This window comes from Anguilla rostrata, chromosome 1 (genome assembly GCF_018555375.3).
Source record: "Anguilla rostrata isolate EN2019 chromosome 1, ASM1855537v3, whole genome shotgun sequence".
Taxonomy (NCBI): Eukaryota; Metazoa; Chordata; class Actinopteri; order Anguilliformes; family Anguillidae; genus Anguilla; species Anguilla rostrata.
The window spans coordinates 73,999,531-74,017,407 of NC_057933.1; the positions used below are offsets into that span (position 1 = coordinate 73,999,531).

At 42.2% G+C, this 17,877-nt stretch overlaps 2 protein-coding genes across 4 annotated transcripts in view; both read left to right on the forward strand.

Annotated features, from left to right (window-relative positions):
* Positions 1–5,045: 5,045 nt before the first annotated feature.
* On the forward strand, positions 5,046–13,155 carry si:dkey-79d12.5 (maternal B9.15 protein). Its single transcript, XM_064300603.1, has 5 exons — positions 5,046–5,344; positions 8,339–8,517; positions 9,200–9,337; positions 10,053–10,419; positions 11,244–13,155. The coding sequence occupies exons 2-5, from the start codon at positions 8,345–8,347 to the stop codon at positions 11,436–11,438; spliced, it is 873 nt and encodes a 290-aa protein (XP_064156673.1). The 5' UTR covers positions 5,046–5,344; positions 8,339–8,344; the 3' UTR covers positions 11,439–13,155.
* A 1,694-nt stretch (positions 13,156–14,849) lies between these two features.
* Positions 14,850–17,877, forward strand: part of kcnn4 (potassium intermediate/small conductance calcium-activated channel, subfamily N, member 4) — a 33,572-nt gene continuing 30,544 nt past the window's right edge. The window contains exon 1 of one of the 3 annotated variants that reach the window (XM_064300395.1): positions 14,850–15,524. In XM_064300395.1, the coding sequence (XP_064156465.1) occupies positions 15,060–15,524 (465 nt within the window). In that variant the 5' untranslated portion in view covers positions 14,850–15,059. Of the gene's footprint in view, positions 15,525–17,666; positions 17,819–17,877 lie in introns of those variants that run through there. The other 2 variants (XM_064300386.1, XM_064300410.1) reach the window with 2 other exon arrangements.

Below are 17,877 nucleotides of genomic sequence, written 5' to 3' on the forward strand. Positions count from 1 at the left end.
TGAGCCATATGCTCAGTTTAGCTTGCCCAAACAAAAAGTAAAAAAGACACATTCTTCTTATGTTTAACTGAAAACTGAATACCTTGGTCCCAAAAGAAAAATCCCAGGTGTGAACCCACCCCCCCTAACCCCCCACCCCCCAACTCGCAAACAAACATTCTTACACCTTCTCCTCCAGGGACCGAGGGAGAGTATCCACGCTCGGCACACATACTGTCTATGGACTAGAGTGACCATTGAATGGCTTTTTGCTCTTCTCCCTTCTCTCTCTCTCTCTCTCTCTCACACACACACACACGCACACATGCAAGCTGCGATCATTTCCTCTTGACTTGGCATCTGGGACAGACTGTGATTTGACTGGGAAGAGGGGATATGAGAAAAAAACAACACTGTTCTAAGTCACTGTCGTCTGGACAGCCCGGGTAAAACTGACGTCACCTTGTCATGGTAGTACAGCTACTTCTGAATTTGAATGAGAAAAGAGTGGTGGGTGTTGGAGGGAAGGCTGGGAATGCGGACATTAGGCGATGGGAAAGAGTGACAGAAACTTGAACAGAAGGAGGGAATGAGGAAAAAGAGAGAACAGACAATATGGAAAAGAATACATGTCTGCCCTCTGCTGGTTCATCTGCAAATTGCATCCTCCACCTTAAAAATAAGGAAATATGGTCAGTAGCCATGGGTAAAGCATAGAGCAATGCAAGCAAGGTATTAATGCTCTGCTTACTGGGCTTCTTTGGCAGCAAATGCTTTCGATACATGAAAATTAATACTATCTTTGGGCTAACTGTTATGATACGATTACCTTGGGAAATGAACTGTGTCAATAAATGCTAAATTACAGAAACATGTAATTCTTAAAAATTTTTACAAATTGCCTATAGGCTTTATTTGCTTAACCCAGCAGAATAATTGAAATAACATGGGGAAAGACATATTCAACACAGGTAGAGTTTTTAGCTGGACAGGTTAATCGAGCCATAGCTGGTAGGTAAAATCAACAGGAATCCCTTCTTAATTTCCAGTATCACTGGAGTAAACCTGTTCCTTGGTGTCAACTTCTGAGCTTAGAAGCAAACAAAGCATTCATTCTTAAGACAATCCCCTTCCCTGCCCCCCTTTTTAAAATTTTCTCCCCAGTTTGGAATCACAAATCTACGAGTCGCTTCTATGCCATCTGCACATCAGCAGTGCATGCAGTTCAGCTGCAGCTAGCCTACATTTCAGCTGCCAGCAAGCCAGAAACTATTCCACACTCATGCATTTCACACAGTACTACACGGAGAGAGCAAGTGACACCTGGAGGAAGTGCATACGTCTCTTGGATGATTCTTACAAACGCTTGCAAGTGCCTGACGTCGTTGCACAGTCAAATGTTCAGCGTTAAATCTACTCTTACAGAGTACATATGGTCCCAATATGATAATATATGATATATAGATAGAACTCTCGATTTTTAAAAACACAAACAATATAATGCTACAGTAACCTAAAGGCAGCTAACTTACTATAGACATTGTACTCAAATTGTTTATTTGTTTTTTCATGAGCATTACTAACTCAGAGGACTTTAATAGGCACACACACTACTGAGACGTATACACTTACACGACACGCATGACCCAGAAACGAAAAAGAACGGCCACATTTTTTTTATTTTATTTTTTTCCTTCTCTGAATTGTATGTTTCAATGTATGTATGTATATATGTATGTATGTACCACCTATTGTAAAGCGTCTTTGAGTTCATGAAAAGCGCTATATAAAATAAATGCATTATTATTATTATTATTATTATTATATCTCACTGAGAATGTGAATTCTAGAAACCTTGGCAGACCAAAAACACCACATTAACTGACTCTTGAGGTGAGACTGTGAACACTCTGTAGCCATGGGTTTTGTTAACATCAAAGTGTTAACAGCCGTGAGCGGACAGGAACTGAAACAAATTCTCACCGCCCGATGAAATATTTAAAAGAGGAAGGCTTGACAACGTGATGTGTTTTACTATTTTTGCTTCACATGTAAACGTGTCACATTTACAGTAGCAGCATTTGAGTAGCCTCGACTGTTGCCACGGGATGTAAATCAGCAAACCAGAGAGGCACGGATATGGATATCTACAGCACAGAACTGACATGGAGCACAGAAAGGCACAGATTTCAGTATCCGTACAGGATTCAGTAAAAACTGCATTATATTTGGGCAACGCCAATTTTAGCGACTAGGATTGGCCTTTTTCTGCTTCAGCCTAGCAATAGCACTCTGAAATGTGATATTTGATTGGCTACCCCAGGTGCCACCTGTATTTTTCCACCTAAAATAGTTAATTGTCATTGGCTAATGAAACTTGTTGGCGATAGTGTTAATAAATGCAACACATATAGGGACTGAACAGAACAACGGTAACACCTAATAGCATATGGATAAGAATGAACCACTAAGGAGTATAGCCACCCTTTAATCTTCAGAACAGCTTTGAGCCTTCTTGGAATGCTGTACTACAAGTTCTGAACTTAGTGTAGTGAGGTACTGGACCATTCTTGACGAAGGAAAGCCTTTAGGTCTATGGGGTGAAGGAGGTGGAAACCATATTCACACTCTGCACTCCAGAACAACTTATAATGGTTGTTTGATGTTTAGAGCTGGTGGAAGGCATTTAACTTTATCCTGGTGTTCATGAAACTACTCTTGAGTTTGTGTTTGAGGGGTGTTATCATTTTGGATTGTGGGCACATCATGGGATAAAACTTGTCAATATGACCTCCTGGGTGCCATTTGTGTACAGCCATTTCACTACTTATATTTTGCAGTGCACCAAAGTATACTGCCATCGTTGAACATACTGCATAATAAATTGCATTCCCTTTAACCTGGCATTCTTCTTTGACTCTAAACCACTGCATTCCGAGCAGTTTTACAGTCCTAACATACACACAGAACTCAGCACCCCGTAGTCACTCGCCTACAAAGTAGTGCCATCACGAGATACACAATTGTACCTTTGTAGGCTACACGGGCCGGGGACGTCCGCGTCTAGCAAAATAGACAGCGTTCTGTACAGAACCACAGTACTGGCGGAAAGAAGCTTTAGTTTCCGCATTTGCAGCCTCCTCCTACGTACAACTGTTAGCACAGAGGAAAGCTTAAAACGTTATTTTGTAGTCGGCTCACCGAGACTACAGTTAAACCAAATACGTCTGCTGTTTCACGTGTCTGAGGGGATTCTTAGTTGGCAACAGAGATTGTGGGTTGCAGGCTCCCTTTGGCTTTCTCTAAACGTAAAGCCATTTAGACGAAAGGGGGAAAAAATCAAAAGAGAGCTCATCAGATCATATGACATTTTTTTCCACTGCTCAGTGGTCCAGGTCTAATGCCCTATACACCAGGTAATGCGCCTTTGTGCATTAGCCTTGGACACAAATGGTTTCTGAATGGCAGCCTCGCCATAAATACCAGCTTCGCCAAGCTCACGGCATACCACTTTTGTTGAGGCAGGTTCACGAAGGCGTAGATTCAAGTCTGCGGTCATGTTTCAGGCCAGATTCTTTCTTTTGTTGGGGGGGGTTCATAACTATCCTGTTAATCATCTGCATCTGTGTGTCCCTGTGAGCTTTGACTTTCGATCACAATTCCTCTTTGCCGAAGCAGTTCGTTTTTATTTGGAATATGTTGTTATAATTTTCAACAACATTCAGCTGGCCACATTTCATAATTTTTTAGTAATTTTTTTGTGACAGATGCACCTGTAATTTGTGCACTGACTACTTGGTCTTATTGGAGCTGTTAGTTGTCTCACGTTGCTCTGGAAACTGACATTGCGAAGGAGTAAGTTTTGCCACCTACACTTTAATGGCCACACCCCTTAATGTTTGCCATCCATAAACAGCCTTTTTTATCATGAATGTTTCATAATTCTCTCTATCCTACAGTATAATTCGGAAGAGCATTTAACTTTTTGTACTTGTGTTGCTCGGCATGGATTACCTTTTTAGACATTCTGCTTCATCTGAAGCTCATATAATCTTCAAACTATGCACATAAATTCTAAATCTCTATGGGTTTTTAGTGTTTCAAAGGGCTGGGAAGCCTCTGAGGTTACCTGCAGCCTCTGGTTTTGATTGTTACTTCAATTTTAAGGTGACCCCAAACATACTGCGAAAGTAATCAAGGAATTTTTCAGGGCCAAAAGGTGCAATATGTTCTTGACTGGCCAAGTCAATCACCTGACCTGAATCCAATTGAACTGGCTTAAGAACGACAACACTGAAGATAAAAAGCCCACGAAACAAACAGGGAATTTTCTGGTCATTACTCTGATTAGTTTCACGGGCAACTTAACTATTTTTCAGTTGATATTGGAAAATCCCCTTGCGGTTTGTTAACACTTGTGACGATTTCCAGCATAACGCCTTGAAGTAAACCTGGGCTCCCAATTAAGAAAGCCCTCTAAGACCGTAAAGCTGACTAGGCCTATATGTAAAATCAGGTACATACATTTCTCCTCGAGTAAACCAATTGAGGTTGTTGTAAACTTAAGTATATCAACCTGCATGCAGTTTTTACCAATGCCAGATGTAAATTATCCCATTCAACAGAGTTAAAAAAAAAAACAGAAACCAAAAAAAACTCGGTTATACAGCCTTTTCGGTCCGCACGGTTAAACGATGCAACAAATTCGACTGGAAAGGCATAAACCCGTGATTGCTTAAGATTGCATCAAAGTATCAAGCTTCCACGTTACTTTTACAACAAGGCTAACACGCCACACCCCAGAATTCAAGTTACCGTAAGTACTAAAATAAGAGCGATGTATTAAACAGCAACCAAATTGTGGAACGACTTGGCAATTTGGCGTACTGTACGAAAATAACACACCGGCCTACGAAAAGGTAGACCAAGTGCTAAAAAGAAACGTGGTGCGTCGTAAGCAATATTGTAAATAGTTGTATCCTGTAAAGTAAAAATAAACTGCACATTGCATAGTCATATTACGGTAACCGACTGTCCCAGCCGGGAGTTTGCCATATTTGGGCTGAGACAAATCATCACTACACCATAGTAAGCGTGGGGTTCTGGTGTTGCTCATGAAGCTGAATAAGGAAGTGAGTCATACGTTCAATCACTGACGGTAATAATACGTTTCCCGCATAAGTCTTGTACACAATGCTACGATAACGAAGACAGTTGACTACACAGAACAAGGAAGCAGCTCATACAGCGAGGGAGCTATAACCAAACAGGTGAAAATTAGAAAATCAGGAAAGCGCGAGTTTACATTACAACCAGACATCATCAATCATAGTGGATTTTCAGAACAAGCGGAGAGCTCTACCTGGTAAGTTCAACACACAGATGCTATAGTTGTTACAGAGGATGAATGAATGAGTTTTTCTAACGTTATAACTTATTGAATTGGTCTAACTTTAGTTAGCTAGCTATCGTAAACTTATGGGATCGAAATTCAGTAGTAGTAACGTGCTGAAGTGAAGTTTTTGTAACACGTTCGATGCCCACGAAAGGATTACGCGGTGGCTCATATATCATTCTTTGTCTAAGAAATTGTCGAAGACATTGTTGTAAACGTGACAGTTAAGAAAAATAGAATACTGATAAATCAGGTGGATGAACTCGACGCGGAAAGTGATGGACAGTGGATTTCAGTATATGTGAACCCCCCTCGGCCCGAGTAACCATGTGGAAATTCCATGAAATTGACCATAAGAAAAATCAACGAGGTTAGGCTAGCTGTACAGCACACTCTCTATGGACATGCTATTTAAAAGTATTTTCCCCAGCTACTTGGTACACTGCAGCATAGATGATGACAACCGTTACGTTAGCCAGTTAAACGTTACATGATGTGTAGGGAGTTATGATTTCCGTATTTACATGGTATTTTCAACTCTCATCACTTCTTTGTCAGTATAGCCGTATGAACTTTTAGTTTATTATTCTTGATATGTACACTGATAATAAACACATCGGCTTCACTTGTTATCTGATTAACGGAAACACATTTTGCTAAATGTCACCGTTTTGCACGGTTTGGTAGTACCTATTACACTAATATAACTTGGCAAAACTTTCAGTTGACTTTCTAGACGAATGAATTTAGCTAAGATCTTCTGGAACGCTTTATCGTGCGCGCATGTGTTCATCTGTCGCATGCTATCTCAGAAGTTAACCAAAGCGATATTTAATTAGCCTAGCTACCGAAGTAGATAAGAGCGTGTACGATCCAACAGAACCGAAGCGCTTGTTTTGCGTGGCCGGTGCATATGGAAATAACCCTCCCCATAACCTTTAAACTGATACCACTGTTCTTAAAAAGTACGAGAGGTTTTTTTCTGAACCAGATATAATATCACAACACAGTGGCTGACTGACATTCCAGTGCTTAGATGAAATCGAAAGGGTACAGTCTTTGTTTGAGTCAGTGTCTGTGAGTGATGACTCAGGTGTCTACCGTTTCAGCAGCTGTCATCACCTTTCCCAAACCACTGTTTTTGATGGCTTGAGTGAGAGTGATAATAATCATGGTAGGCATTAAAATCATGCCTGTTAGTAGGCCTAAACGCAAGAACGATGTGGTTTAAATATTAAGCCATCGGTGTATAAAAATGTGGGCTATACATTCAAGAGTAGCCTAATGTGAGACAAGTCTTTGTTACCTATTTCCCCCTGCCGTGCGAAAGATGGGTCGTAGTTTTGACGTCACGCATAGTTCATTTTCATGGATTTAACTATGCAGCTTATCAGTGTCTTGCCTTGAAACGTGCTGTTACTTTGTTTTCAAACGTGTTATCAAACTTTATGAAAATAAAGTGAGACTGCAAAAAGCCGATTCGTGTCACTTGTTAATTTTACCTTAAAAGTTCTCACCGTATTATCCTAGGCGTAATAGACCTAGGCCTTTCTTTTTGCAGCAGCAGCAGTTCAATAACAAGAACAGTTTTCATACCTGATTAACAGTACACGCTGTGCCTGGTCTTTGCTGTCTTAAAACTAGCTATAAAACTAGCTATACTGTACACAAGGGGATCTAAAACGTAAAAATACTTTACACAGGTGAATGTAAATAGAATCACATTTTAAGCCTAGATGCATAGATTAAGCATAGATTTTTGCAATAATATCAGTTTTGTAAATGTGTGGATTTTTTAAATGAATGGGTGAAACTGAGATACAACTTGAAGGTTTACGTGGAACATTTAAAAGACATTGCTTTTGTATACAGTAAATGTAGCTGCAGATGTAAGGAGACAACTGGCAATGATATCGGCAGCTTATTTTAGTTTGTTGGTTAGTTGAGTTATGCAGCCGCTGCTTTAATTTGGTCAACAAGCAAACCAGTGAAAAACAGTGTGTCACTTCCAGGAAGAGGTTTACAGCTGTGGGCTGGGTTTTTTTTTTTTTTGTCAAATTTTTGCTGTGTTGCAAAATCTTGCAAAATACCAGCCTCTTTTCGTATGGTTATTCTAGTACGATTCAGTAATGGCAGTTCTCTGATTTTCTTTCATATGTGTGCTGTGTCATTGGTCCATATACATAATAACAGACCGCACCTCTGTTTGAGAGGAAATAACTTGATAACAGCCCGGGTGTGTCTCTCTAATGGGTATATTTGTGTGATAAGTAGGCCTAACCCTTACCATGAATAAACCGTTTTAACAAGAGTTTTGCTGTCTTGTAGTGTACAGTTTCTCACTGAGTTATCCATCTGAGTGGAGGTTTTCACACAGGTTTAGGTCCTGTTGTGTGCAACACACTCACTGTGCTCCGTTGTTGGCTTGTGTTAAATCGCAATCAGTGGAAATGTTTCTCCTGTTCTGTCAGAAGCGGTTTGCATATCGACTGTCAATGTTCAAGCAGAGGACTGCTTTTGCTGCAGATTTGCATCGCATTTGACTTTACTGAAAATTTCGTCCCATTTCACATGCCAAAACTATACCGGTATCACTGCAGTAGGCTGTCAAAAAAGGCCATCGCTGCCCATGAAAGCCGTTGTTTTGTAATGTAGCACATATTTCTTCCATGCTACAAAAGACCTGAAAGTTCATTACATGTATTGGGGAAATAAAGCGCGCAGTGTGATGAAAGCCAGTTCACAGGTAAATCACAGGCACGTCAGTTGAAAAGAGACCGGTGAAGGAACACAAGTTGGAGCAACTAGTCTAGAAAGTTCCGTACACTGAACAGACCGTTCCAAAAATGCAAATTTAAAGCAAAGAAACGGTTGTCCGCGCACTTTGGGGAAATCTCCCACTTTGGTCTACGTTGTTCGCAGGTTTTTGATGGGCGTGTTTGCCCCCCCCCCTCCCCCCCTTAGGGTGAAATGAAGAGAGAGGTGAACGCCGGAGTGGAGTTCCTCAGGCGCCTCGCCCACGAGCGCGGCGGCGTGGACGAGACGAGGGCCAGGCGCTTCGCGGAGAAGCTGAAGGACTTGCTCTGCGAGAAGTACGCCCGCCACTGGTACCCCGACAACCCCAGCAAGGGCCAGGCTTTCAGGTAACCCTGCAGAACGGAACAGGGTGCGAGCCGAGGCAGAGCAAGGCACGCCTGAGCCTCTTTCGTTTTTCATCACAGAGCGATAAACCACCTCTGCTACTTTGGGGGTAAAAAAAAAAAAAATAATAATAATAATTCTGTCTGTACTTTGATTTTAACTTATCTTATAGTAGGTGTCTGCTTCTCAGACAAGCCCAGGGATTGTCTGATAGGAGAGCCATTTCTGTTTATGGATTTCATTCCTGATTCTGCTTGATATTAATTATTAATTAGCCGTGTCGTTTTTTAATTGACGTTTTTTTTAATGCAAGTTTGGAACATAAGTTTAAGACTACCCTTGTGTCCCTATATGAAGCACTTTTCTGTGGTTTGATCTATGGTTAAGCCTTCATCAGTGTATAGAGCTATTAGATTATTAGGCGTGGGTGAATTGTGGGCTCAAAAAACTGCTCTCCCCTCCTGTCTAGACCTGGTATATCCTTTTTGGCTCATGATGGATAAGGCTGGGATATGGACAGTGGGCTACTCTGAAGCACTGTGAGAGATGCCCTGTGCACCTGGGCCCTGGAGCGCTGTGACTCACACTGTGACCCGCTCTGTGACTCGTTCTGTGACTCACACTGTGACCCGCTCTGTGACTCGTTCTGTGACTCACGGTGTGTTGCATCTCCCCTCCCTCCAGGTGTATCCGGATAGACAGGAGGGGGCCGTGCGATGAGCCAGTGCTGAAGGCCTGTGCGGAGAGCGGCCTGAAGCCGTCTGAACTGGCCCTGCCCCACGAGCTCACGCTCTGGATCGACCCCCTGGATGTGTGCGCGAGGTGAGCGCCTGTGTGCGTGTGTGTGTGTATATGTGTATATGTGTGTGTGTGTGTGCATGTACGTGTGTGTGTGTGTGTATGTGTATGTGTATATGTGTGTGTGCGTGTGTGTGTGTGCGTGGGTGTGTGTTTGTCATGCTCACCAGACAGAGAGGGAGCAATGCCCCTGTTCACACCGTTGACGGCGCCTGTCTGGCCGCTCCCCCAGCCAGCTAATGCACTGCATGTCTGGACAGAGGGGGTTGGGGGTGGGGAAGTCGGAGAACAGAATGGGGAATATGTGCGCGCGTGCGTGCGTGCGTGCGTGCGTGTGTGAGTGCGTGCGCTTGCGAGGCGCACAAAAAAAATATACCACAGTGTCCCTGGGACTGGAAGTCTCTGAAGGTTACTCTTCGGAAGTAAGGGAAAGCAAATCAACAACTGGGGGAGAAAGGGAACGACGAATAGCCAGTAAAGGGGGGAGGTGAAGGTCGCTGTCCTGAGCGACTCTCCAGGGGGTTATCTGAGGTTCCGGGGCACTCCAGTCACAAATGCGAAAATGTCTTTGCTGCGCAGGGAAGGCCGTGACCGCAAGCAAAAGCCTGTGTCGGGGGATAATTTTCTGTGTTAATTGTGGTCGAATTCATACGCAGGTTCCTTGGCGCCCTTTCTTGGTGCGCGCTTCTTACTGGGAGAATCCGCGAAAAACTGAGCTCTCTTCCGTTTAATCGCGCAGGAAGGGGGAGGGCTGCCGATACTTCACGGTCGCTCGTTTTAAAGAGCGCACCGCGCAGGAGGAGGAGGAGGAGGAGGGGGTGGAGCCTCTGAGAGACGGCGAGGGAGGCGCGGGGAACCCGGACACCTCCGACTATCACTCCGCCAGCTCCTCCGACTGCGGCTCCGCAGCCTCCAGCGACGCCGAGGAGGAAGGGAAAGAGGGAGACGACAGCGGCGGCGGCGGCGGCGGCGAGGGAGGGATGAAAAAAGAGGAACGGACGAGTGCGAAGCAGGAGGGAGCCGCTCCTTTCGTCATCGCCATGAAGCCCAGACTCCGGGAACCCAGGGAGTCCAAAGACTCTCGTAAAGGCGGCAAGAAGGCGCAGGTAAGCAACACGAACAAAGAAAGAATAACCGGCACGTAGGGCACCTGCGGAGTAAAACATAACCATGGTCGGTTCAGGAGGGGTCATTAGAGGAAGCACGTAAGTCCACCGTTACTCCTGGAGAGCAGGGCTCTCTAACCCTGGTCCTGGAGAGGTCGCAGGGTCTGCTGGTTTTAGTCGTGGTTCAGGGTTTGGTTTACAGTTTGCGCACGTCGTTCCCTACAGAACAGCGGTGTTTGGTCTACTTGCCGAATAAAATATTTGATTTGTGGTTACTGTAATGTGCTTTAGATAATCCTCACCCCCACCCCCCCAATGAAGAAACTGATTTTTAGAAAGGTTACACTTTTAGAAGATACCTTTTTTTTTTCTTCTTGGTACGTGAAGAACCACAGGTGTGTTGCACCAGCTAGCTCAATTACATCACAGTGCATTGCTTCACATTTACTGTCAACAGTTAACAAAGTACTATGAGCAACAGTAGGATACAATGCAGGACATAAATAATATGCAATAGATATGACATGCATCTTGTGCTTTTTTCTGGTATGAGCACATCTCGGCCATCTCTGACCACAAGTGCATGTAAGTTTGTGCTTTGGTCAGCGACATATTGCTATACAGTGAATTGCAGCCCACAGTGTTTCACAATAAGCGTGCGTGAAAACAAAAACAGCTAACTAAGCAAGAATAAAAATAAGTGGAAAAAAGTAAAGCAAAAAATAAAAAGATAAATACAGAAACAAGAAACTGCCGACCAAATGCGTTTTTAAGGAAGTGTGTTTTTAACTCAGCTCTTAACTTGCTGTGTGTTTGTTTCCCAGGTCCCCAGCCTCCAGTACTATTACTACCCGGCTCCCATGTGGCCCCAGTACAAGAAGAAGGGCCCGGTGTTCCTCTCCACAGTGTGTCCCCCTCCCGCAACCCCCATCCTGGGGTACTACGTTCTTCCAAACCCGCCCCCGCAGTTCATCATGCCCCAGGCCTCCCTTCAGCCCTGGGGGGCAGTGAAGGGCTAAGCCAGCCATGCCTGGGAAGAGCTGGACCTCTCTTCTTCTCGGCACCCTGTGGTGCTACTTTTAGGGGAAACACCATCGATATTTTACCAAATCTCATTTTGTAAACAAATGCAGTTAATTGTTTTGGAGAGCATTGGGTCGGATGCTTCTCCATAAAAATAGTTTTTAATCTGATGCATCACCAAGTGTGCACTTGGTGATGCATGACCCCCAGGAGTGGCATTGCTCTGTCAAACTGTTATTCCATCTCAGCTGAAATCTGACTACCAGCCTTATAACACGTGAGTCTGTCTGCTTGTGTTAATTCCTTCATAGCGGACTTGTGTCCGAATATTACCTCTTCCCTGCTGCAAAAAAAATAGGTGGAAGTATGTTGATCTGCCGAACTGGACTAGCACAACCACTGCACAAAACAATGATTCCTATGTAATGTGATTTCCAGCTGTGTCAATATTGCTTTTATATGCATTTTAGATAAAATAGTGAGCTTATATATCTACCCTGAACCAGCATTTTGTACAAAGCCCATCTTGTATACCAAATTGTGTAACAAGCTTTTAGTTGGGTGTTGTAATTTATTTGATCACCTACAGGGGGCATTGTGGTCACAGCCAAAAAAGCCATGTTTTTAACTTATTGATTTTTTCTCTCTTATTTCTACAGTTGTGTTGTGTATTTATTTTTATTTTCTGTGCAGAATGTTTTTTAATATATTTCATGTATTTGTATATCTTTAACAGTCACTGCTGTGTGTGTACATCAGGGAAGTAATTGTGTGTGGTGATTTTGCCACATGGCTATTCCAATTATGTACAAATTTATCATTTTTTATTTCTATTTTTATACAGTCTTCTAATGTCTCCTAAGCGGTGAATGTGATGCAATGAACACACTGCTTTGTAAAAAATAATGCAATTTGAAACAAATTTGCAATGCTGCACTGTGGTTCTCACTGATTTTTAAAGCTGCGCTGATGATTAACTGCGCTTTCAATCATCATGAACTGTAATAAAAAAAATTTTTTTCTTGGTGCTCATACCATGCAGATTTTTAAGTAGTATGTCACCGTTTTTATTTTTCTTTCTGCCTGTTTGTACTGCACATTTTATTAATTGTTGTGACTCATAGCAGCTGAGTTTGATTATTGCCACTTGCTTATTCACTATGTACAGCTGTTTCACACCACTAATTTGTCTTGATATGTAACATCTATTTTTATACAATGGGCATGAATTCCTTAAAAAGAAGCACAACTGGAAAAAAAGGTAGTCGCTGTTGTTTTCTTATGACTGCATTTTCCATTCCTGCAACTCATTTGTATGCAGAAGCAAGTGAAATGTCTCCTCTGTGCTCTTCTGTAAAGGGAACTGCCACTGTGTTTGGAATGGCTCTCCATTGTGCTATCCAGGAAGTGACTGGAAGTGAATATTGCTTTGGGTAATTCTTGACAGGGAAAGGCACACAACCATATGAAATAATACATTTGTTCTCTTCTGTCGGCAGATGATTTGGCTCAAAACAAAAAAAATTTGTTTTGTTTTTAAGGCTTTGTACCACACAAGGAAACTTGAGCTACAATCCCCGTTGCTTTTTTTTTTTTGTCTGCATTTGTGTCTCAATCTGAGGTCAAGTTTATAGTCTGGCCCCCTTCAGTTTTATGTTTGTGAATCCTCTGAGCTCATGACCTCTATAAGAAAGATAAATATGTTGAAAACAGGTTTTTTTTGTTGTTGTTGTTGTTGGTAGTGTTTTTTTAAATGGCATGAGATTTCCAGTGGCTGCCGTCAGCAGCCCTTACAGAGGAAGCCTTTCCGGAAGGATCCGCGTGGGGTCAACGCGTCACACAAACCAAGGTCAGGACGTAATTCCTCTTCACTTCCTCCAGAAGCACTAACCTGTGGTGGTTTTGAGGGGTGGGGGGTGAGGTGGGCTTCTTGCTGCCAGCAGTGACTTGTCTTGTAGTACATAATCGAGGGTGATCCTGTTTTGCCAGACAGTTGAAAGTTAAGAAATTCAGGTGAAAAGAGCAAGGTGTGAGCGTTTGGGCAGTCACATTTATAGTTCAAGGTAGTTGCACATGATTCAATTTTCAAAAAATAAATTATTTATAGATTGCTGTGTGTGTGCGTAATGCGGTGTCCTGAGTTTCAATTTGCTTGTGGAATTTTAAAGGGCTTGGCATCGGTCCAGTCATTGTATTGACAATGAGGCGTTATTCGAAAGCATGGGAATTTCAAAAGCACTGGTAACTACCCTGCTCGACCGAGAAAGCCAATGCATCCAAGTGAAATTCTGTGCAATTAAAATGAGCCCTCTTGATTGCTGATACTGTAGGACTTTTTTTTTTAGATTTATAAAGATTTAAGTTGAAGTATAAGTATAACATTTATGCAGTAAAGTCTTCTGTGTATTCTGTATTGGATTTTATAATAAAGGAATTGTGGATTCCAATTTCAAAACAACAAAAAAACATCAGAACTTTGCCTTGTCGGATTATGGCAGTGTGCTGGACACAGCAAATCCACACTTTTCATTGATATAAATGTACAAAAGTTCTAAGCTCAGTGGCTCCTTGATACAAATACGGAAAAAGTGAAACCTGCTACTGAAGTACAACACTGAAGCACACACGGTCCATGAATAGTCTCTGGAAATGTCTCTGGCATATGTACAGTATGTAGATGCATTCCACTTCCTCTCCACTAGAGGCACCTTTATGCTGAATGTGACTGGAGTTGGAGCTCAGCAGCTCTTCGTATTGGTCATTTTTGCGCAAGAGAACCTGAGACAGACGTGTTTTGTTTCCCGTTATCAAGGAGCTCTTATCAACACACACTGGATTCTCTTTTAAAATTGATACGCACCAAGGCCATGGTATCATTGGGGAAACAACAGTTCAGTTTTAAACCTCCCTGGTCCCTAAACCACAGTCAGCGGCACGGATCTCTGGCTCAGTGCCCAGCAGGTCATGGTCAAGTTTTCGTTTTGATAATTTATCGGTGCTGCTCTCGGAGAGTAGCGAGCGGTAAGGGTCAACGCCACTGAAAACAGTCCCCAACCAGTACCTGATTACGGCATTGTTGAAAGAATAGTCAGATATAGGATTAGTGCATTCAATTATGCATATAGGGGTAATTGCTCCACGGTGTAACCAAATATTTGAGCGCAGCCAGTAACGTCAAGCAAAACACAAATGACTAGTGAGCATTTTTAGAATTTTTATAAATTTATCTTTGTATGACTGTCAATGTGATGACATAAAATATTAAATGTATTAAAATTTTAAAATAAATTTTAAAAAGTGCAGACAATCAATCTGCAGGTGGCAAGTTAGAAGCATCTAAACCGAAAAACAACAGGCGGAAAGACAGAAACTAAAAAAAACTTCCTGTAATTTAAGTACATCAGGCAGCACAATATTTTTCTGAGTGTTTCCGTGATGCGTAAAGGAGGGACACAACAGGGAGTAACTTCTGTGCACTGGCACATTCTCGCTCTTATGGCAACGCAAATAAGTACTGTGCGCGCGTAGTAAACTAGTGACAGTGCGCGCGCCGTGCGCAAGTTTACTCGTGGTTTTCAGTCCAGCAGTACAGTTGGTCGACCAGCTCCGCTTCTTTCATGACTGGCGAAGAGGAAGTGAAGGTGGGGAAGAGTTCATTTGCCGTGCTATGCCTGCCCGCAACGGGGGGAAGAGTACGGTCGGTGCTGATGGAGGACAAGGAGAGGACGAAGCAGCAGAAGGCGGCGACTGCAAAGAACCAGCTGAAGGGTAACCCGCACTCGCACTCGCACGCTATGGAGATGACCGCCCGCAACCTGCACCCCAACTCCAAAGCAGACGGCAAAAATTGCGACTGTTCGAGTAATCGTAACGGGGGTGATACAACCGAGATCACTGTGCCGTTATCTCCACTGGGTAAACGATTTTTACCGATTGAAGGAGACAACCTCTATAGACTAAGAGACAGAAAGTTTTTACTGGAGGACAAGAAGCGACTCTGTGCATGGGCACTGGGCATCGCGCTGCTTGGGATTCTACTAATGATTCTACATACGGAACTCTGCCCCGTCATATATCTACCGGTATGTAAAGGTCAATTATTTTGGGGAAAAAATGCTCTGGAAATGATTTAAGCATTCCAAGTATGACTTGTAGCATCCATTTTACTGAGACAAATCCGCTTCAAAACTGACCAACTTGATGTAAATGTAAATGTTTAGGGAATGTAGTTGGGGCACAATTGGCTGATTACTACCTACCTTGTCAAGGGACAACTAAATGTCTCGATGTTGGCTTCATGAGAAAATTCAAGGTGTCACTTTTGACGTGTGTTTATTAACAAGATGAACAGACATGATTACATGCTTCCACATGCTACAACTTGCTAGCAATAGGGTATAATTATAAATATGAATGTTCATTTCACATTTCTAGCTGTATAAGAAAATGATGAGGTAATTATAAGAGTTCAAGTCATCAGCATAACCTGTGGCTCATTGTTAATCTACAATGCATTTACATAATATAAGTGCCACTAAATCTGGTTTAGAGGACATTCTGAACTGTATGGTGAACAATATAAGCCAATCCTACATTCTTAGATAGTGACACAAAAGGGTGGTTAAACTGCATGCCTGGAAGACAAGAGACACAAGTGTCTGACCGAAGCCTGGGGTGTACACCCTCAGGACAAACAGAGCAAAACCCTCCCACAATAGACTGCGCTGTTAAATATGTGTTTTTACCTTTTACCATTTACCATATGTGTGTTTAAGGATGGTGTCTGCATCATATGTTGAAATATGTGGAGAAAAGGAAAGAATTTTGAAACACTCTAAGTCAGCCCTAGTTCATGGAACCAACTGGGTACATGTGTTCTATTCATACAACGTAGAACAAGAGTGGAACTCTACAACTGGGCAGTCACTGGGCCTGCTGGATTTGTTGTAAATTGCCTCATTAACTGCTTCATTAAAGTAAAGTAACTCACCTCACCTGGTGCTGTGGGTCTGAATTGGTTGTTGATTTTCAGGTGAAAACAAAAAAAAGGTTGCAGACCCCTGAATTAGAGAATGCACTTGGCGAACATTAGTTGAAAGCGAAACACGACTGGTATCACAGGTGAATTCATGCCACTTGAGGGTTTGCATACTTGTGACATGTGGTATTGCACAAAATACCAACAGCAGTCATAGAAGTAATATTCTGTTTGATCATTGGAAAAATGGTTGATCATTGGGAAAAAAAAATGTCTGATATAATTTTATGCCTTAATGCTTGCAAACAGTAGAACAGTTAATATGAATATATTATAAAGTATGGTCAGAATTAGAAAGCAAAACATGGATTTGGAATGGAGAGTCAAAATCATTCACAGTAAAATGTCCAATTATAAATAAACTCTGACAGAGAACATATGGTGCCTGTTGGACTCAAATGTACACTGAGTTGAATTAACACTGGACATTTTACTGTGTACAAGGATGGAACACACAATAACCAAGTATAATAAGTATAATAATCTGTACAGAAAGAGGGAATGTCAGTTTGCGGTGTATATTTACAAAACCACTGCATTTCAGTGATGATGATATTGTTGCTGGTATCCGTTGCATACACTCTTTTCAGATAAAACAACTATACCATTGACTGCCTGCCTCAGCTTTTTATACTGAAAAACTTTAATTTGCCAAAACAAAGGAGAACGGGAAATTGTCACACAGTCATGCAGTCTGAGACTTACTGTAAAATCCAAACAAAACAAAATAGAAATCAGAAAATCAAAGGACCATTAATATTGTCCAAAGGAGAAGTGTGATATACAGTACTCTGTGTACTCACCGAAGTGAGTGGAAGCAGGAACAAAATCCCCCCCCCAAGATTTACCAACACAATTTGGAAAGTTTAGTGATGACCAAAAATAATCTACCAAACTGCATTTGTGAAGGAAAAAATGAATCAATTGTTTATAAATCAAAGAGTAAACAGTTAAAAATGAACACAGATCTGTTGGTTTCAAAATGATGAAATGTAATCTAGTGTCTTTTTTATAATTACAATTTTTTAATGAAAAGATCATTATGTAATGTGAAAGCATTAATTAAAAATCACCTTGCTGCTAATCCTTGATAAAATTGGGAAAACAGGTTTGGAACCAGTAATGGCTTAAAGTAGGGGTCAACAACCCAGGACATGGAGAGCCACAGGTTCTGCTGGTTTTTCTTTTCACCTAAAAATCAGCACTCAGTTCTGACCGGGTGAAGTGAGTTAACTGTGTAATTAGCTGCTTTAATTGATAAATTATGCACCGAGCCACAAACAAACCCAGCATGCCCAGTGGCCCCTCGGGGCCAGGTTTGGGGACCCTGGATTGCAGGTGTGTTTTCTGCCTATTTTGTTTGTATGTCTCCAACCACCATAACACTACGAGCGACA

What these genes read in the sequence shown, in the direction of transcription:
- si:dkey-79d12.5 (XM_064300603.1), top strand. Translation starts at nt 8,345, where the DNA reads ATGAAGAGAGAGGTGAACGCCGGAGTGGAGTTCCTCAGGCGCCTCGCC. An exon ending in AGCAAGGGCCAGGCTTTCAG is followed by an intron (nt 8,518 to 9,199) that starts GTAACCCTGCAG and finishes CCCTCCCTCCAG; the next exon opens with GTGTATCCGGATAGACAGGA. An exon ending in CCCCTGGATGTGTGCGCGAG is followed by an intron (nt 9,338 to 10,052) that starts GTGAGCGCCTGT and finishes TTAATCGCGCAG; the next exon opens with GAAGGGGGAGGGCTGCCGAT.